Source organism: Planococcus citri, chromosome 4, assembly GCF_950023065.1.
Source record: "Planococcus citri chromosome 4, ihPlaCitr1.1, whole genome shotgun sequence".
Taxonomy (NCBI): domain Eukaryota; kingdom Metazoa; phylum Arthropoda; class Insecta; order Hemiptera; family Pseudococcidae; genus Planococcus; species Planococcus citri.
Genome location: NC_088680.1, coordinates 48,701,231 through 48,723,216, shown reverse-complemented (window position 1 = coordinate 48,723,216; position 21,986 = coordinate 48,701,231). Strand labels below are relative to the sequence as shown.

The window sequence follows — 21,986 nt, the reverse complement described above, 5'->3', positions numbered from 1 at the left end:
CATTAACGTGGTCCTTCGGTGATTGAGGGTTGCGTTTCACTTATCAAGGCAGAGAATTTCAATCTTTTTTTTTTCGTGTTCAAAAGTACTAAAGTAAAAACTTTTTGCGCAGCACGATTAGTATTAGTTTGTTTAATATAATAAAATGTTTTAAAATGATAAAAACATTAGATAAGTACATTTGTTTAGTTATTTTGGAAGATGTCCAGAATGACTGTTTTAAAGACATTTCTCCGCGAAAACTGAATGAAATTGGATGATTTTTGGATATGTTGTTCATGAAAGTGCCCTTGAGGCTGCTATGTTGCCCTTTTTTAAAAATTTGGAATTTTCATTCCAAATTTGAAAAAAAGGGCAACTTAAAATCCAAATTTGAAAAAAAGGGCAACATAGCAGCCTCAAGGGCACTTTCATGAACAACATATCCAAAAATCATCCAATTTCATCCAGTTTTCGCTGAGAAATGTCTTTAAAACCGTCAGTCTGGACATCTTCCGAAATAACTATAACAAATGCAGATATATACTGTTTTTATCATTTTAAAATATTTTATTATATTAAACAAACTAATATTAATCGTTCTGCGCAAAAAGTTTTTACTTTAGTGCTTTTGAACACGAAAAAAAAAAGATTGAAATTCTCTGCCTTGATAAGTGAAACGCAACCCTCAATCACCGAAGGACCACGTTAAGAGAATCGCAAAACACAATTTTGCGGTTCTCTGCATTTGCGGCTCCCAAATTTTCAATATTTTGCCAAATAAATGTGAAATTTCACAGTTGACTTCTTCAATTTTTCCCCTAAGTAGTGTAGGTTTAGAACTATAAAGTAAAGTGAAATTTTTTTCATTGATTTGCTCATAGTCGGGGAGCCCGCTTAAGGATAAATTGCACCCCCCGTCGATCCACCAGGACAACTATTTTCTTAAAGGGGGAGTCCTAAGGAACATTTCTAGCCCTTGTACTCAAAAAAAAAAGTGGCCCTACATACAAAATGGCGGCCATTTTGATTGACAGGTCAGCCGAAATCGCAGATTTGCGTTCCAACATAGGACTTGCACAAAATTTTTCAAACTGTACAAAGGTAGATCGAAAGATCAAGCAAAAATTTATCACCTGTCAAAATTTCGAGTGCTAAAGTGCGTTTCTCGATTTTTGGTGAATTTTTGAAAATCAAATTTAGGCCAAAAATGAAGGAAAAAATTAAAATTTTACCAAATTGACCAAGAAAGCTGAAATTTGAGATACACTATATTTTCGACATGCCAAATCGATTGGAAACTGTTTCAGACCGTTTAGAGCAGTTCTGGAGCCTTCAGCAGATTTTTGAAACTCGAAATTCCCACAAAATGTCACCAAAATGGAGTTGAAAACCTGAAATTTTTTCCGCAAACTAATTTCAATGCGCTATGAAGGCAACTGCAGCGGGATTTCAAGTCGTTTTGGAGCCTCCGGTGACTTTTTGAGAATTCCTGGAGCCTCCATCAGATTTTTGAAACTTCAAATTTTCACAAAATTTCATCAAATGGAGATGGAAAGCTGAAATTTACTCTACACTCCAAAGTCCAATTTTAACACCCTCTGAAGACGACTTCAGGTGGGTTCAAATCATTTTGGAGCCTCCAGCGACTTTTTGAAAATTACTGGAGCCTACAGTAGATTTTTGAAACTTGAAATTCCCGCAACATTTTACCAAATGGAGTTGGCAACCTGAAATTCACTTCGCAAACTAATTTCAATACGATGTGAAGTCGACTACATAGTGGTTTCAAATGGTTTTAAATGGTTTTGAAGCTTCCAGCTAATTCTTGGAAATTTCAATTTTCCAAAAAACACCATACGAACTCTCAAAAAGTGGCTGGAGGCTCCAAAACCACTTGAAATCCACCAGCAGACGACTTCGTAGCGTATTAAAATTAAATTGTAGAATGAATTTTGACTTTCCATCTCCATTTTTTTGATGAAATTTTTAGGAAATTAAAAGTGGAGGCTCCAGTAATTTTCAAAAAATCGCTGGATGCCCCAAAACGACTTGAAATCCCCCTGCAGTTGACTTCGTATCGAATTGAAATTAGTTTGCTAAATAAATTTCAGCTTTCCAACTACATTTTGGTGACATTTTGAGGGAATTTCGAGTTTCAAAAGTCTGCTGGAGGCTCCGAGAACTGCTAAAAACGGTTTGAAACAGTTTCCAATCGATTTGGCATGTCGAAAATAGGGTGTATCCCAAATTTCAGCTTTCTTGGTCAATTTGGTAAAATTTTGATTTTTTTCCTTCATTTTTGGCCTAAATTGGATTTTCGAAAATTCACCAAAAATTGAGAAACGCACTTTAGCACTCGAAATTTTGACAGGTGATAAATTTTTGCTTGATCTTTCGATCTACCTTTGTACAGTTTGAAAAATTTTGTGCAAGTCCTATGTTGGAACGCAAATCTGCGATTTCGGCTGACCTGTCAATCAAAATGGCCGCCATTTTGTATGTAGGGCTACTTTTTTTTTGAGTACAAGCGCTAGAAATGTTCCTTAGGACTCCCCCCTTTAAGAAAAAAGTTGTCACAGAGGATCTACCGGTGGGAGGGGGGGGGGGTGCAATTTATCCTTAAGCGGGCTCCCCGACTATCAATATTGGTCTGATTTTGAAATTTAAAAAAAAATGGGAACCGCAAATGAGAACAGAGAGAAGAACCGCGGTTCCTATGCATACAGAACCGCAAACAAACAATTCTACTACAAAAATCATAGAATCGCAATTTGAGAACCGCGATTCTTTTAGCCTGAGAATCGCAACATCCCTGGCCAAAAGGGGTTTTAAATTTTTTTTTATGGTATCAAATTTAAGGGGAACCCGTTGCCAGGTCACCTGTGACCTTGCTTGTTTTATTTTTTAAAAACCAAATTTTTCAAAAATTTGAAATTTTTGTTTTTTATTGCAAAAACTTGAAATTACACATTTACGACCGTATTTTCATTTCAATCCACTGTAATTTTGGTAATTTACCGTAAATGATTTACTCGACAACCTACATTCAGCAAGCCCAAAAGTCGTAAAATTATTTCTGTTCTTTCATAACTTTTCGATTTTTGATCATTCCGGTGTGGTGATTATTTTTCTATCTCATGCTAATAATAATTTATTTAATCTACGGTTTATAGAAAAAACTAAATTGAAAATGTCCAGCAACCCTAACCCGCTGAACGATCTAGCCGGCCGTTTCAACAAAGCCCCAAAAGGTGTTGGAATCGGACTGAAACTCTTAGCTCTCGGAGGAGCCGCTCTTTATGGCGTTAATCAGTCGATGTACACAGGTAAATTATTGTATATTTCGTAAAATAAGCCGTAAAATACACCATTTAATGATAATATATCAGATAAATCTTCATCTGAAGTTATTCCGGTGTTTCGTGGTGTTCCATCGAAACACCCTGAAACACCTAATGCAACACTCCTGGCGCATTATTTCATCATCATGTCGGCTCCTGCCCCTAATTATATTAATACTCTAATGATTATTTATGTTACAGTTGAGGGAGGTCACCGAGCCATCATATTCAGTAGAATCGGTGGTATTCAAAATGATGTGTTCACTGAAGGTCTTCACTTCAGAATTCCATGGTTCCAGTACCCTATTATTTACGATATAAGGTGAGTGTTTTCTTCGACTCATTGTCCACATCTCTACGTACGCTGGTACTAATTTTCGAATCATTTGTTTAGATCAAGACCGAGAAAAATTTCATCTCCCACCGGATCAAAAGACTTACAAATGGTGAACATTTCCTTAAGAGTTTTATCGCGACCGGATGCTTCCAAATTACCGGTCATGTACACTCATCTGGGCCTAGATTACGATGAAAAAGTCCTACCTTCGATTTGTAACGAAGTTTTGAAATCAGTGGTGGCTAAATTTAACGCTTCGCAACTTATTACCCAAAGACAGCAAGTGTGTATTCGATTGCGTCATTTTTTCGAAACTGAAATTCGATGTGACTGTAATAATCATTCGATTTTTTTTTAGGTGTCGTTATTGGTGCGAAGAGAATTAATAGAACGAGCAAAAGATTTCAATATTATCTTAGACGATGTGTCATTAACCGAATTGAGTTTCGGAAAAGAATACACCGCTGCCGTTGAAGCTAAACAAGTGAGTTATCATCGACATGTTGACAAACCATTCGTTGTTATTTTTCTACGTGAGCATTTTTCATTCCTTTAGGTCGCTCAACAAGAAGCTCAACGTGCTGTTTTCGTCGTAGAACGAGCTAAACAAGAAAAACAACAGAAGATTTTACAAGCTGAGGGTGAAGCCGAAGCTGCCAAAATGATATCCTTTTATTTTTCAATAACTTGAATATTTTGCGAATGTGTCTCTTTGCGGTGATTTTTTTTCCTTAATGCGATGTTTACTTAGGTCAAGCCGTCGGTATGAACCCGGGTTATTTGAAATTACGTAAAATTCGTGCTGCTCAAAGTGTCGCTCGAACGGTAATTAATTTTTTTACATCGAATTAATTCGTTTAATCGAGGTAACGTAATAATTTTTGTGTATTTTACAGATCGCCACTTCGCAAAACAAAGTGTATCTTGGCGCTAGCAGCTTGATGTTGAATATTGCCGATCCCGCGTTCGATGATCATAGTAATAAACTCAAGAAACACTGAATATACATTCGAATTTGTTGTTCTTTAAATAGTTAGTTTAATTAATTTTTTTGTGTACGGTTAATAAAAGTATAAAATCAAATACCATTGTATTTACGTCCTTTTTTTTATACAATAACGCTAAAAATTTTTAAAATCTAAACGTACCAGTAACATTGTCAAAATTATAAAACGTAACAAACATAAAGCACATCTAACGAACAATACTCGATCGTATGTATCTTTATCTACACATGTGAAAGTTTCACGTCTAATAGTAATAAAACGATCCATTTAGCTCTTCGGTATAAAATGAGCTGTAAATTTACAAAAATAGAAAATTGTGCAAAAGGGAGTCTTGAGAATATAAATGCGTAATTTTTTTTAACGTATCACATTTTGTAATCTTTTTCCGAAGTCTTATTACTCTTGAGTTCGTGTTTAGTGATATCCAGACTTTTATTGGTGCGACTATTTTTAGTCAACAACGGTATAATACCGTTTTTGTGAGACTGTTTGATTTCCATATTGAAACAACAGACTACAGCAGCGCCCACAGAACTGCGTCTGCTCACCATGGACGCTAAAGGTGTCCAACGATTTGATTCTGGATCGTACATTTCGACTGAATTATGACTCGAGTTACCATCGTTGCCGCCGATTGCTACCAATTTACCGTTTATTTCCACCAATTCGTGAGTTGATCTACAAATACGAGTAAGAATTAAGTTACGGAAATGAAAATAATTAATTTAGAATAGGTACGATATGACGAGGTTACCTTCTCGCATTCATAGAAGCTATTGGTTCCCAAGTGTTACGCCGTACATTGAAACGTTCGCCATTTGACATACAAACGGTACCGTCGTTACCGCCAACACAGTACAGCATACCGTTCAACGTAGCTACACCGGAACTGCTTCGTCTTTGGTTCATCGATGGTACACTCATCCAACGACCGATTCGAGGATCGAGTCTTTCGACGCTGGCCTGGTAAGTGCTTGTGTCGAATCCTCCGAGAGCGTATAAACATCCATCTAAAAGACGAAGAGAAAATGTAGGCATAATTTTATGCTAAGCTACCTACTCGATGAAATGAATGATGAAAAGATTCGAACCTATGTTAGCTACGCGACAATATCTTCTACGAGTCGACATTTCGGGGCAAGAGGTCCAAATTCCGTTCAGAGCATCGAATCTTTCTACGCTGCTTAGACAAGAGGCGCCGTCGTATCCACCGCATACGTAAAGAAGCCCTTCGAAGCCGCAAATCCCTGTGTGAATTGGTGCAAATGTAATTAGTTAATTATGAATAAAGTTCAGTTATGAAGAATTCGATAGATAAAACTACAAAATTCAACGAAACTCAAAAAAACAATTTTAAGCTAAAATTGAGCAATCTCAAAGAATCGTGATCGTGATCAATGATCATAAATGTATACACTCACAAGTCACCGTGTGACTTTCTATAATATCTATTTATTTCAAGGATTGTTGCAAATGAAATTGCAGATTTGTTCTTCGAAAATGTGATCACATGTAAAGGAGGAAATGAAGGAAGGATACAACATTTGAGAGAAATTTTTCAAAAATCACCTCAATTATTGAACAATAATCAAATACCATACAATCATTAAAATTCAGCGAGATGTCACCAAAATTGTAAGAAACATAAGTTGATGAATAACTATTCGGAAAAATTGAGTACCCAAAGTAATACCTATCTCGCAAAAAAATGATTAAAAAATATCAAATTATGAAAATATAATAGAAAATTATAATTACGGAATGAAATTTTGCAAAAATCAAATTACATAAGGTACAGGGGTGCCCAAAAGTCAGTTAACCGCATCAAAAATCACATATATTTCAAAAACTAAGCCTCCTAGAGAAAAACTAATGACATTGATCTGAAAGGAAATTTTATCCTCTACAATTTTCTTCATTGTCATTTTTCTCTAGGATGTACCGTTCGCTGGGAAAATCAACTTTTATGTCCTCTACCAAAACAAAACTGAATAAGTAGGTTGTTGGGTACTTGGGTAGGTAAAATAAAAGGTAACATCAGGGATGTCTAGCCAATGGGATTGGCTAAAGCTAACGGCTAAAGCTAAAAAAATTTAGGGCTTTGGCTAAGCTAACGGCTATTGGCTAATGTCTCTTCATTGGCTGGCTATTGGCTGGCTATTAGCTGGCTAATTTTTATAATTTTTCAAAAATCGAGTGACCCCTCTAAATACTCCTCTAAATGAGCACATTCCCATTGTAGATATTGTTTCTAGTTTTAGGAAATAATTATTGTTTCACAAACGTGAATCACAATTATTCGCATTCACGCATTATTTGATTATTTTCTTAAACTGATTTCTCATTCATTTTCTAGAAAAACAACGATCATTGAAAAAAATTAAGAAAAAAAACTGGAACCGCCAATGTCAAACTACTTTTTTGGTCTTTTGCTTTTGATTTTATTACGAAATTTAAAATTTTATTTTTTAAAACATTTTTACCCACAGGAAACTCATTTACTCACCCATTTTTTTCAATTTTAGCCAATCATTTTTAGCCAAAATCAATTGGCTAAAGCTGGCTAATGGCTAAATTTTTTGTTGATTGGCTGGCTAATGGCTAATGGCTAAACGTCAAAAATTCAATAAGCTAACGGCTAATGGCTAATGGCTATTGGCTAGCTAGACATCCCTGGGTAACATGCATGACGTCATCTCCAGGCATGCGCACCCTCTACTGGATGAATCATTATTCTTTAATATTTTTCCCAATTTTTTTTAATTTTTAAAATAATTCACGTTTTTTGACATAAAAGTTGATTTTCCCAGCGAACGGTGCATCCTAGAGAAAAATTACAATGAAGAAAATTGTAGAGGATAAAATTTCCTTTCAGATCAATGTCATTAGTTTTTCTCTAGGAGGCTTAGTTTTTGAAATATATGTGATTTTTGATGCGGTTAACTGACTTTTGGGCACCCCTGTAGGTATCACTTTTAAAAAAATGTAAAATTGACCTAAAAATCACTGAAAATGATCATAAATAAGGGAAATGAAAAAAATAATTGAGAACATGGTTTTTTAAAAAGTGCCTCAAATTAGCTACCTATCTCAATTGGCAAAACATCTTTAGAACAACGATTTCTTGTCCAGTCAATGTGGTTTCATAAAAATTAAACATTGGACGATTTTTTTTTAATGTAGTAAATTTTTAAACTTTTTTTCAAACAAGTTGGACAATTTTTCAAATTTTTTTGGGAAAATTTCACCACAATCGTAAAACTTATAAGATTCGCCGATTTTTGTAATCTATGTAATTGATTTTGAATTTAAAAGATTTAAAAGAAAATTAATTTCAATAATGAAATGTAGAGAATCGCAAAGCTATCCACTTTTTAGGTTTAAAAAATGAGAATTTGAGAAATGATATATTTTTTTAGGTTTTCGTTGACGATAAAAAAATTGAGGAAGTTTGAGTGAAACGAGGCTGAAAGCTTATGAAGATTTTGTATTTTGAGAAGTAAGAAAAAAATGCAATCAGGGACGAAACTACGCTTTCTTGGGGGGGGGGGGCAAAAAAATTTTTTTTTCAAATACAAATCAGTTTATCATTTTAGCTACAAAAAATTGATTTTAATTGGGCTTCAAGTCCTCCCCCCCCCCTTCACTTATTGGAATTAATCAAAGGTCATGGTTGGTACGTTTTAAACAACGTTTTCCTTAAAACTATTTAAAATATTAAAACAATAAAAAAATTGAAATGAATTTTCAAAAGAAAAAAAAGAACATGCTCTTTCAACGTTACTCACCCATTCTTTGAAAGAAATGAGTTTTTAAACAAATTTCGATCTTTTTTTTCTTAATTTGATAAAAATTGAAAAATTATAATTAGTGTAAGTACCTGACTTGGCAAATATCAATTTTTTATTTTTTTTTATGGGTGTTTGAAACGCGTTTCAAGTGTTTAAATTATTTAAAACATTGACATTTTTTAGCTTTTAATTTTATGCATGTTTTAAAGTTAAAAAATCCAGCTATCCAAAATAATACAAAAAAGGAATGTGAATCAAACTGTGTTTTTTTCGGGCAAAAAATAATTTTAAAAAGACTGTTATTTTTAAGAACCTAAAATATATGTGCGTGTACCAAGGTGGGTCGTTTTTCAACTTTTCTCGAATTTTGACGGATCCTAGCAAAAAATCATGGCCAAATGACCTCAATAAGATGTAGAAAAACCAACAAAATTTAAAAAATTGAAAAATTTTCAATTATTGTTTCAATGTGTTTTCAGTTGAGGTGGTCTCTTGATGTCTTTAATAAGAATGTAGGTACTTTCAGACAGTGTTGAAAAAAAAAGTTTTTTTTGAAAAAAAAAAAGTTTTTTTTGAAAAAAAAAATAAAAAACAGTTTTTTTTGTATGTTTAACCCAAATTCAAGTGTAAAATTTGACCTGTTTTAAACGTTTTTAAAACACGTTTAAAACAAAAAAATTCGTTTTTTTTCAATGAGTGAATGTGGTTTCAGATTCAGTTTATTTGTTTTTTTTCAGAATTTTTTGATACTTCGTAACTTTGTTTGATACTTTGTAACTTTGTTTGATTTTATTGTTCTTGTTCAATCAAAAAATGTAAATAAAATTCATAAAGTATATTGCTTTTAGGTACCTATGTTTTATACGTTTGACAAATATCAAATAAGTAATTTAAGTATGTTTTTACACGAATTTTGGATAATCTAGATTATGGATTGTCAAAATCCTTTTTTTGTTTTTGTTTTTTTTTTATACCTAATTCTATGTATGGTCAAAATTTCAAAAATCTCAAAATAATTAAAAAACAACAAAAAAACGAGGTCTAAAAAAACAAGTTTTTAACAATAAAAACAGTTTTAAATAGAAATAATGTTTTATACAACAAAGTTTTTTTCTCGGTATTTAAAATAGCTGTTTTGATTTTTGAACAATGTTTTAAACGATCGAGTTTTAAACAACCAACACTGCTTGCAGATGATCGCTTTTAGGCCATTTTCTTCAAAATATAAAAATATGATAATTTTTAATCATCCCCTTAAGATGGTAGAGTTAAAATTGAACAACTTATTTACTTTTTTACATATGTGTAATAGTATAGGCCTTCAGATCACCCAAGCTTGAAAAAATAATTTTTTATCGACACATAATTAATAATTATTACCTAATACCTATTAAAAATTTCAAAATTACTAATACTATAAGCTTGAGCCCTGAGGGAGGGGGGGGGGTTAAACGTTGACCGACAATTTTTTTGAAACTTTTCCTACGCCTTGACGTCATTTGGCCAAGGTTTTTTTGCTAGCCCAATCAAAATTCAAAAAAGGTTGAAAAACGTCCCATTTTAATGTGTACTTGCAACTTGCACCATTACGATGATTTATTTTGGAACCCGGAGAAGCGATGATTGGAGGCGGGAGGGACCTGGAGCTCTTCAACTGAAGTCCAAACCCAACATAAAAAAATTATTAATGCATAGATTCTGGCCTTTTTGACATTTTCGATCTTAAAAATTGAAGCTGGTGAGAGGGGATAAAAGTGCGACTTAAGCTTTCATTTCCAAAAAAATAAAAAACATCAGAGAATAATTTTGACTTTTTAGGGATCAATAATGAAGAGGAAAGGTGGAAGGGGGTACGTACCCCAAATTTTTTAAGCAATAAAAATCTGTATCATTGAAGAATTTTTTCAATTAGTCTAAAGGACCAGCTGTGAGTTGAGGAGAAGAAGGAGGAGTTTTTCAGGCATTCTGTTGTTTCGACCTAACTCAAAAAAGAACTCAGCTGACTGTCGTATTTGAAAATCGTTTCTGTTCACAGAGAACAGTTTTGTGAAGAAGAAAAAAAAACTGGACTAGGTCATTTGAAAAAATAAAATAAACTCCATCCATAAACCGAAAACTTTCACCGCAAAAATACGAAAAGTTGCGGTTAATACTCGTATCTTCATTTTTAAAAACCGCAACCATCGAAACAGCCCCCATTTCACCTTTCGAAACTTGCGTTGACTACGAATAAAAAAACCGCAGCGAGGTAACATTTGCAAAATGTCGTCGGTCACTCACCTAAGCAACTTCGTTTAATGCCCATGGGAGTGATTTGCGTCCATTTATCATTACCTGGATCGTAGCATTCGCAACTCGATAAATCAGAAGCTCCGTCGTATCTGAAAAGAAAAGAGGAAAAAAATCTGGTGAAGTATACGTAGCGTTAGCGTATTTTTTACATGCTCTTAAAATAACGGAACGGAACGCTCGACGCTGATCCATATAAAAGCTCTATAAATTATCACGACGACCTAAGCCATGTGACCATTTCAAGGCTAAATGATAAGAAAACGCCGGCCGGCTGCAGTCGTTATATTTTTTTGGAGCAAAAATTTAATATCGATTTTTATTTTTGGCGCGTCGGCGCGGCGTGTCTCGTTGGGGGCCCGCATCCCGCGTGCACAATCATTCAATGAAATTCGCTTTCGTTATGAGCAGCTCGATCGATACTAGTTCAAATTCCATTATCGCGTGGTTTCAGTTTCATTACAAACTTACGAAGTTAGGCATTTTTCTATTTGAAAAATTACAAAACTGATACCGCACCGGCAGCGGAACGTGCTTACCCTCCGACCACGAATAACTTCTTCGCCAACGACGTAACCCCAGCTCGGCTCCTTTTCGATAACATGGGCGATATATTAAACCATCTGTCCAATTTCGGATTATAGCATTCGCATTCCGAATGTATAGCGTATAAACTTCCACCACCTGAGGAAGAAAAATTTGTTTGAGTATTTTTTTCCAAATGAAAATCTAACTTGTTTTATAGGTAGGTAGGTAGGTGTATTTAGGGACAGATTATCAATTTATCTACAGACAGGCAGGAAAGTTGAGTGGCTGTGCTTCGTTTAATACGTGAAAAAAAAGGAGAAAAAATCAATTACCGACGGCAAAAATATACGGTAGCATTCCGTCGGGATTTCGTTCCTTGGTTCGAGAGCTTATGAACGACATTCTGTATTCGGGCATTAAATGGTACTTCATCGCTTCCAGCAGGTACTCTTTGCAGTCTGCATCGTCTCTAACTAGATTTTCAGGTTCGACGTTACTCATTAAGAATTCGCGTTGCATCAGAGGGAACCGTATGTGCTCCAGAAGCTGTAAACAAAATATCAAATTTTGTCAGTAATCAAATAAGAATACGTAGAGAAGAGCCTATTTTTTTCAAAAAATATTTGTAAGTATATAGAACATGAACATATTGGTTAAGTGCTTCATATTAATAAAATTAGAAAAGATAAGCACCAAACTTTAGAAATTTCAGTATTTTCCAAAAAAAAACATACCTAATCATTCATTTAAAATATTAAAAAAATGTCAAAAAAAAATTTTTTTTTAAATAAAAAATGGAAAAGTAAGAAAAATGAGTAAAATTACACAAAAGTTAAGAGGGTTTTTCAGATTGTTCAAGTTTACAACTCTTAAAACGAGGAGAGGGACGTGATTCACTTGAAATAATTGTAAAAAAATTCATTTGTCATAGACTCATATAGGTAGGTAGGTAGGTACCTCGAGAAGAAAAAAATTTGATTAGAATTCAATACTAAAATCAAGGCAAAAATTTATTCTAAAAATCACAAAAAGTTATTAAAAATTACACCCACAAAATTTCGTTTGAAATAATCATGAAAAAGTTCCAAAACAAATCATCATTGAACAATTTACTTATTACTGTTAAATTAGCACAAAAAATTAATTACGAAAAAAAATCATTAGAATTCAACACACAAAAATCAGTTTGAAATTCCCAAATTAATTTTCAAAAATTACCAAAAAAATTTATTAAAAACTAGACCACAAAAAATTTTATTGGAATACCTAACCACAAAAAAAATTCCAAACTAAATCATCATCGAAACATTTTTAAATTTATTCTAAGTCGCCATGAAAAATTCATTTGAAATAATTTCGAAAAAATTCATAAGAATTCAACATAAAAAAATCAAAAAAAATTCGCCTGAAATCATTTTAAAAAAATTAATTTGCCATCATTCAAAAAAAAATCATCAAATTCAACACTAAATAATCAATTTGAAATCATCACAAAAAACATTGAAAAATTCATTCTAAGCCACCACAAAAAATTCATTGGTCATCATGCAAAAAAAATTCATAAAAATTCAACCCTAAAAAACTCAATTTGAAATCATTGAACAATTTATTCAAAATTAGTTCAAATAATTTGACATTTTCCAAAATCCACTTTCCCAGAAGACATTTTACCAAATGATATAATCCATTTTCTGACCTTCGATTTCAAGTACATATACATCCTCCTAGTAACAATTTTCATTTTTCCATCAACGATGACTGTCATTTTCTTTGACTCGTAGAATATTCGACTTCGAATAAATTACTTTGGGTGTTTATACGGGGTATTACACCTAGACATTTTTAATTCCATGGAAAATTTAAATAGAAAAAAAATCATTAGAATTCAACACTAAAAAAAAACTCACAAAAAATTCACTTGAAATCATTCAAAAAAAATTTGTCGAATTCAACAATAAAAAATCAATTTGAAATCATCATTAAAAACATTCAAAATATTATTTTAAGCCACCACAAAAAATTCACTTGAAATCATCGTTCAAAAAAAATTCATTTGTCATCGCTCAAAAAAAATCATTATTAGAATTCAACACAAAAAATCAATTTGAAATTTGCACAAAAAATTCTAAGCTAAATTTAAAAAAATTAAATTCTAAACATTAGGCAAAAATTTATTTCTGAAAATGCTGTAAACGAATATGACCTTAATTTTTCGGTTGAATTCTTTCTATGGTCTTTAGCATCCCCTTCTACCCCAATAATTAGAGTCAAAATCGATAAGTGTATAATTTTCAGGAACACTGAATGGAAGATATGATTTGATGAAATACAAATACAATCGAAAACCCTGTTAAATTCATTAAATACAGGAGGCAGAAAAATATAAATAATCTTGGAATTTATCCTTACTTTTGGAACACATTGCGATCGTTCACTCGAATTATATTTAACCCAATCCATAACGGCAGTGTAGACGCTTTCTTCTTTAGATACGTTAAGTTGATCGCTGGAGATGATACTTAAAAGCTGTAAAAGAAAAAAAAAACAAAAAAATTCAAAAGTTTCCCGAAAAAAAATAACTTTTCCGCAAAAGTGTGAATTCCTCAATCGATACAATTATGTTGATAACGAGAACCCCTTTTTCAAACAATTTAACTACGCGTCAACGGCCTCTTCGAAAAAGGGAAGCTAAAAACACACGATATCAGCCATCATCACGCATCTTATTACCTCTTCGAATGATAAGGTGAAAAATTCTTCGGTTTTCATAACTTCTTGGAAGTTCATTAAGATATATTTATACGATCTTTGTTGAAGCTCGGCGCATAAATGAATATCTGCAAAAGACAAAATACCAAATCAGATTTTTAAAAATTCTTCAAAAAAGCACATTGTTACCAGAGCTATAGGTAATACTTATGGGCATATGCGAGACCCCTACGCGTGATCCAATTCCGTCGAATTAAACCTTCGAAAAATCCCTTTAAAATAAATACTTACGTATACCTACGATAACAAATACCTACCCCTCGTATACGAGTATAATGATCAATAAAAGTTAGACACGCACATGTGCTTAATATAATCCTTTATATAACTCGCTGTAGTACGATAACTTTTACCATCCTTCATTCGAGCAACAATTACGCGATATCAGAATTACCATAAACATCGCCCATTACTAATACCTAATACCTATACTCTATTCCTGCGGATTATCTGGCCGAATTTCGGGGCTCATTTTGATAATTTCGTTCTCACCTCGACGAGACTGCTGCGGTTAATAATTAATCATCTAAAAGCTCCCATAACTGGTATAAAACATCGCATCAACAAGACTCTTTCGTCATGTCGATAAAAGCTCTATAGGGTCGTAAAAGCTCGCAGCCATAAACCTCGTGTTCTCTTTTGTACTGGGTTAGGAAGAGCGTCTATTGTGCTTGATTCCGGCTCTCGTTTTTATGTTGGCGGATTTTTCTATCAAATTTAGCCTTATCTTTAGCTTTAGGTAGTAGGTACCTATTCAGAAACCAGCTCGAAAATCATTGGAACCTAACATTTCAAATATTGCTTTCGAGATTTACCCGATATTGAATTTTTTTTGGGGACATATAGGTGTCTTTGTGGATTAACGAGAAGTTATAATGGAACTAATGAAAGTGATTTAAAATAACAAGTAGACGTTATCGACTACCTATCATTGTTTAAGAATCCATTAAATCGAAATAAAAGTCAGAATCAGACTGCTGTTATCCTTATCATAAGTATAAATAGGTACAGTACGAGTAAAACACCCTGTACGAGAATCTTTTACCTTCGTCGCTTTGTTTTTTTTTTTTTTTTTTTTACATCTATATACACCAAAATACGTAATAAACGAGTTCTTTTTTATCATTTTTCCAACGAACGCGATAAAAATAGCGTCGCGTTTTCCAGCCACGAGTCTTTTGTTAACTCATTTCGTAATGGAAAATGGGAAACCAAGGCAAGGTGTATGGATAGGTTTCACGTGTACATGTACAACCTATATACAAGTACAATTGACTGCATTTAAATAAAACCAAGAGCTACATACACACATTTTTTTTTACCGATGCAACCTTCGAAAAGGCGAGAACGATGCTACAAACATGCGATATTTAATATTCTGTCATCATGTTTTAGAAAAAGTGTAGCGTGTGCACCAAAAGCCGAAGCATTTGAGGACACGAGAGACAATATTTTACTGGAGAGGTGCTTTTGTAAACGTGCACTTTGACTTCGCTATGTCTCCGCTGGGATTTTAATTTGAATGTGAATATCGAAATGGCCTCGAGTTCAAAGGACAAACAAACCTGTAAACGTAATAAATAACTCATTTCTACGAGGGTCAGACCATGTAAAATATTTCAAAAGTAGGTAACGAAATTAATTTTCAGATCGGAATTTTTAAAGAGTTCTTTCAAAAAAAAAAACAAAAAAAATTCTTTCTAACCAGAGAATCCAAATTAGCAACAACTTTTAGATCCGGAGAAAACTAGATTGAGAAACATGCACAATTTTATCATTATAGTCAAAATTCCAGGGGTGAAAGTGCATTTTTCGAATTTCATAAGTGAATTTTTGAAAATTAAAAATAGGAAAAAAATCAAAATTTTACCAAATGAACCTAAACAGTTGAAGGTTGAAATAAACCCTATTTTCAGCTCCTAGAATCGATTGAAAACGGCCTTGAGCCGCTTTGAGCAGTTCTGAAGCCACCAGAAGAATTTCGAAACTTGAAATTTCCACAAAATTTTACCCAGTAATAAGTTGGAAAGGTGAAATTTACTTCATATAGGTACCCTAATTCAGCTGTTCAAGCCAATTTAATAAAATTTTGATTTTTTTTTCTCATTTTTAAGCCAAATTTGATATTTTAAAAAAATCACCAAAAATCGAAGAATTCACTTCAGCACTAATGATGATTGATAATCAATTTTTGCAGGCTTTTTCATTTTTTTTTTTTTTTTGTCATTTGGAATACCTTCCATGTAAAATAATAAAAAGATTTCTGAATTCATTTCTGAATGACTTTGAAAAATAAAACTTCGCCAACAAATTCGTTGGGTAAAAATTGAATTCAATTTAAAAAAAAAACAAAAAAAAACATTTTGACTTCACTTGAAATTGAATAATTAAAAGTCTAACAGAATTGAATGAATGTGTCAACAATTCGATCCCAAATTTCATTTAAAATTGAAACAACAGTTGACAAAAAAATTGAATTTAATAAAAATTTGATAAAAATATGCCTACTCATACTTGAAATTGAAATTCATACCAAGACACTGAACACAGAAATTTTGATGCAATTTGAAATTACAGCGAAAATTTACTCATAACAAATAAGGGTAAATTTTCATTAGAAATTGAAAAAAAATGATTAAAAACTTGAAACTTGTTTAGCAAAGATTTTGTGAAATTAAGTATCAATATTCAGAAAAAAAACCGACTGAAATTAATTTTTTTTAATTTTAATCAAATTTGAACCAAAAAAACAAAAATGAAACTTTATAAAAATTGTTGCTAAAAAATTCGATTACATATTTGTACGATATATCCTTCGAACTGGATAATATCTGACTACTAGACATCAATCAATAACTCGAACAAATCGAACAGACATCTTACACAGAATAAAAATAAAAGATTTATTTTTAATTCTAGGTCGTTGACCCGAGGGAAAACAACAACAACAATAAAGAGGTTTTGCTCGACTTTGATAACTTTACAACTCGAAGATTAAATCAATAATAACGCGTCGCAGAAACGTACATAACGAATTTAACTCTTAACTTACTCAAATAACAATAGCCAACAGTTTACGCGATTTTACGAAAGAACTTAAAAATACGCAACCAACAATATTTCAAACTCGCGAAACGAAATTTATTTTTTATTTAAAATAAAACTAAAAAGTTATCGAAATAAAACGTTACAGTTATCGTTACGAGACCAATTTTGCCAACAATATTAGATATGGAATTTAAAATAAAATTTGCCAAGAATTAACCTTTACTCAATTTAAAATTGAAATGCGGAAATTATTCATAAAATAATTTTGTATGGAGGGCCCGAAAAACATTGTTGGGTGAAAGAACATTTCCAGAGAAGATGAATAAAATTTATGAAACACTGCCAAAGTTTAGAGTATCTTTCAAGAAGGAGAGGGTGAAGGGGATTGACCCTATAAGATGCTCTAAAATATACAAAGGAGTGATCTTACTCATCGTACAATAATTCAGTGGTCAGAAACACCAACAGGGTAGATTTTTAACAAAATCTTCGAAACAAAATTAAAATTTAGAAATTTAGCATGAACATTTTGAAATTTTAGGAGAACTTTGATCACCGAGTTTTCTAGAACAACCCCCCCCCCCCCGGGAATAAAAACATTACCAAGATCTGAAAATATTCTTCAGATTTTATCGTCCTCTCTCCTAAATCTCATTTCAATATTCAAGACTTTTTGAATTTTTAGCCTCACCCACCCATCATCATTTTCCCATAACTTGATTGATTTTTTGTAAAGGAGAAAAATGACAATTTGCTCAGCATTAAGGCCTTTTTGGATTTTCATCCCCGCCCTCCCTCAAATCATCGCTTTTTTCATAATTGATTTTTTTCAAGGAGAAACATGAACATTTGCTCTGGGCTCGTTTTGGCTGTCGACGAATTCAGGAGAACATTTGTTCAATTCCCCACAATCCACAAGTTGAGTAGAACTGATGAAAATTTGAACCAATTTGAAAATAAAATATAAATTTTTCAACAAATTTTTCAGATTGTGAACGTTTTCTAGCATTATTAATTTTTTTCAATTTTTCAATTAATCTTAAACAATTTCAGATTCATTAAATTAAATATCCTATTCACTCTCCAAAAATTTTTCAATTACCCGAAAATCACTTCCACTATTACCAGAGATTATTTATGGCAAAATTAAAACTATCGTAAGTATGTAATAGACAAATAACCGTCATTCTAGAGACATATTATCCATGTCTTTCCTAAACGCGATGTTTTATTCAATTTAAACATTCCAGCATCCATTACCATCAAAAGATTACAAAACGGCTAAAGTTACGATAAATAATGAACACCGTGAATTTATAACAACCTTAGGGAAAATTCCATTAGGCGATGAATGAATAAATGAATGAATGAATTCATAAAAAAGGGAAACTTCCAAATCATTAAGCAAACATACGTTTCAATTTTCCAGCTCTATAGACAATTCCACACGCACAACTCAATACCTACACTTGGTTGGATCATTGGCCAAATACCTACATTACATTCCTTTAATCGTCATTTTTATTCCTCCCTTCTCGTTAATGAGATATTTTCGTGAAAAATTCACCGCTTAGACAATTTGCACATTCGCGTTTTGTCATTTATCTTGGCAAAAATTTCCCCCATTCTGGTTGAATTTATATACCAGTGGCAGAGTCACGCGAAACCTTGAAATTTGCTCGGTTTTATTGCTTTTATAGGTCTATTTTCGCTCGAACGAAGTTCTTTCGGGGTGGAAACTGAAAACTCATTACAATCGAACTTCGATAATGTAGAGCAAAAAATTTTCCATCTCTAATGTTCTAATAAATTTTCAAACACAGCAAATGGTTTGTAAAACTTCGACGAAAAATGCTCGTAAATGGGAAATTTTATTTAGTTCATTGTCATTTTTATTTCGAAAACGAAAGATTTTTGCCAAAAAAATTTTCGTAAATGGGTCACTGGAGTAGGAGGAACTACAATGTAGGACGTCGAGAGGTCGCATTTTCGATGAAAGGAGGATTTTTTTGAAATTATGGAGTGATTATTTATTACTTATGTTTTTCGAGTAAATACAGAAAAAATTAATGGGATTTTGAGAGAAAAAATTGATAAGTACCCAATTTTTTTCAACTGATCGGAATTTTTTTTTCAAAAAACGTCTTGCTTTCGTTTTATTTAAGCAATTTTATCTTCATTTTCAAAAAAATAATTGCATAATACAAAGAACATTTAAAAATCATTTCCAATTTTTTTTTTTTTTAAATAAGTAGTAAATTATTTCTAGTCAATTATGTTTTTTTTTTAACTCGATAACGATACAACTCTCGAGGCGATCAAAACCATTAACGCATCGTCAATGAATTCAATTTAGTACCAAAATTTCATCATCACGTTGCTCATTGAACAATTTATTGAAAAAAAAATCCAAAAAAATACCTACTTAGACGTCGACCTCTTGAGCAAAGTATGTAAGTAAAAGTATACAGTACGTGCTTTGATATACGAGTATAACACGTTTGCATTGTATTTGTCAAAAAAGCAGTAAAAGTTTGATAGAACCTCGAAGGCACTTAGTCAAGTACCCTCTTCAACCTACCTTTTTCCTCCTACAATTGAGAGTCTGATTAAAAATAAAAGGTATTTCTGCGCTTGTGCACGTTTTTTTTTCTTCTTCAAAATATATCTCTTTCTCTTATTCTCCTCCCCTCTTCATGTAAAATAAGGGACATTTTGTAGGGAAAATGTACTTTTTTTTACGGTTGTTTCGTCCCTTTTTTAAAAATATTCGTTCAACACGTACATTTCATTGTACTATAAAGTACCTACTTGAATATCCATCGAAAATCTAACATAATGCCTACTCACATTTTATATTTTATACTCGTATACTATGAGGAAGAAAGAATATAAATAGGTAGGCATGGTTACCTTTTGCATTCTAAATCACTACGTACCTACTTAATGAGTCGCATTCTAAATCTAATCTTATCACAGGTGTAATTTGGGTGGCCCTTATTTCCAAGTTTTTGATAGCACATTAAGTAACCTCATTCCTTTGATCACTTTCGAACATAATTCAGAATTTCATTTCTATGAGAAAAATATTCTTAATTTTATTATTTTCTAATGCCAAAAAAAATCGAAAATTTTTTCAACAAATTAAACCAGCAACAAAAATTTGGAAAATATTTGTCATTTAAAAAATAAAAAAAATAAAACAATTATTACAATCTAAGAAAGAAAAAAAACGGACACAAGGGCTACCTTGATACACCTTCTAAATAAAATACATATTATACTCACCAGCGAAATTTCTAATTCCGAGACAATTACTAGGATGAAGCTGTTTCATTAAAAATCTGCAACACGCCTCCCTTACTGATATTAATTGTAAAAGACTAGAAGCGGGCAATAAAACCTATAACGAAACTATGAATTAGAAAAAAAAATCTCATCTCTACGCCATCCAAAACAAAACCTCCTTAAACCCCTCTATTTTTAATCTTCATTTCTAAAGCTTCGTATATAAAGATTGAAACTTTATCAAATAAAAGTTCCCAATAACGTTAATATAAGTATCATTAATCTAGCCGAACTATACGAGTGAGTATATATAAATGGCAAGCTTTTAACAAAAGCCTTTTTATCTTATCGCCATCGTATCAGCGTCCAACGGTGCCAAAAAAGCACACACGTATAATATAAGCTCAGCTTTCACTATAGCTCGAAAGTCGATTCGCAGACTCGTCGCTCGACTGACTTCACATAGAGTCCACATACCTGTACATTATCCTCGGTAATTTTAACATCTCCCGTGTAAGAGTACTCGATCAATAACTGTACAGCGTACGAATCTATATTATGAAGTACGATTTCATCTTTGTGTTTTTCCGCCATATCACCTGTTAACATATAGTAATGCCGAAACATATGGTTTTAAATCGACGACAATTAAACACGCTTTTGCTTCCGTGTCTACGTAACTTTATTTTTTTATAGTATGGTATATTGTGTGTTTCATTCATTTGGCGAAAAGACGAGCGTGTATACAAGTAGGTACTACATACTCGTAAGTAATACACAAATATAGTAAATCACGCGAACCATTCACTAGGTCAACTTTGCACTTACCGATAAACATCGCATAGAAATATGGGCTAGCAGAGGCTAATATGATTTTATGAGCTTTAATCGTTTGATTTCCAACGACCAGAGAAATATCGCAAAGCTGTAATCAGACAAAGATCAAATTTGAATATAGATTAATTCAAACGTAGAGTAGGTAGATACAGATAGGTACATACATTGGCACATAATGGATTTAATTTTTTGCACACACTTACATAGATTTTTTAAAAAAATTCAGGAAGTACAAGAACGTATCCGAGCTAAAATCAATTTTAAAATTATAAGATTTGTTTCATATCAAGTTTGAGAGCTTAAGTAAATTCAATTTTTAATATTTTCAAAGACCTTAGATTTTTTGTTTTTGAACATTTTTTTTTCAAATTGAACTCATTCAAGTTTTTTTTACTAAACAGTTTTTTTTTCAGATTTGTTGAACAAATTATCCGAATAATGGAATAATAAAATGTGAGTATCTAAGTGTTAATTTCATTTTTTTTCACCTTTTCTTTCATTTTTTTTCTTTTTTCTCATTTTTTAAAATTTTTTGAAAAAAATCTGATTGTAATAAAATATTAGGTACCTAATCAACTCGAACTCTGAGAAATTTGCTATTTTGTTGAATGATGACTACAAATTACTTTCATAACATTACATTGACACCAATTTTTTTGCTGATTTTTTGGAAATTTTCATTTTTTATGCCAATTTTTACAGTTCTTCATGATATTTTATGTATTTTTTTAGCGAAATTTTATTCCATTTGAATAATACATATATACCT

General features: G+C 32.3%; 2 protein-coding genes across 3 annotated transcripts in view; one reads left to right on the top strand and one right to left on the bottom strand.

Moving 5' to 3' along the window:
- The first annotated feature begins 3,054 nt into the window (after positions 1-3,054).
- Phb2 (prohibitin 2) lies at positions 3,055-4,753 on the top strand. The gene is made up of 7 exons (XM_065360215.1): positions 3,055-3,308; positions 3,525-3,645; positions 3,718-3,943; positions 4,019-4,144; positions 4,217-4,324; positions 4,408-4,485; positions 4,557-4,753. The coding sequence occupies exons 1-7, from the start codon at positions 3,173-3,175 to the stop codon at positions 4,659-4,661; spliced, it is 900 nt and encodes a 299-aa protein (XP_065216287.1). The 5' UTR covers positions 3,055-3,172; the 3' UTR covers positions 4,662-4,753.
- Positions 4,732-21,986, bottom strand: part of LOC135842657 (kelch-like protein 17) — a 33,513-nt gene continuing 16,258 nt past the window's right edge. For both annotated transcript variants that reach the window (XM_065360214.1, XM_065360213.1), the window contains exons 3-13: positions 21,209-21,305; positions 20,858-20,979; positions 20,381-20,495; positions 14,006-14,112; positions 13,685-13,801; positions 11,608-11,821; positions 11,287-11,431; positions 10,739-10,839; positions 5,759-5,914; positions 5,422-5,677; positions 4,732-5,345 (exon numbers count right to left, since the gene is read on the bottom strand). In XM_065360214.1, coding sequence (XP_065216286.1) covers positions 5,033-5,345; positions 5,422-5,677; positions 5,759-5,914; positions 10,739-10,839; positions 11,287-11,431; positions 11,608-11,821; positions 13,685-13,801; positions 14,006-14,112; positions 20,381-20,495; positions 20,858-20,979; positions 21,209-21,305 — 1,743 coding nt within the window. In that variant the 3' untranslated portion in view covers positions 4,732-5,032. The remainder of the gene's footprint in view (positions 5,346-5,421; positions 5,678-5,758; positions 5,915-10,738; positions 10,840-11,286; positions 11,432-11,607; positions 11,822-13,684; positions 13,802-14,005; positions 14,113-20,380; positions 20,496-20,857; positions 20,980-21,208; positions 21,306-21,986) is intronic.

Bases quoted from the DNA above. Each gene is read 5' to 3' on its own strand.
- Phb2 (XM_065360215.1), top strand. From the start codon at position 3,173: ATGTCCAGCAACCCTAACCCGCTGAACGATCTAGCCGGCCGTTTCAAC. The intron at 3,309-3,524 runs GTAAATTATTGT...TTTATGTTACAG, and splicing joins TAATCAGTCGATGTACACAG to TTGAGGGAGGTCACCGAGCC. The intron at 3,646-3,717 runs GTGAGTGTTTTC...TCATTTGTTTAG, and splicing joins CCTATTATTTACGATATAAG to ATCAAGACCGAGAAAAATTT.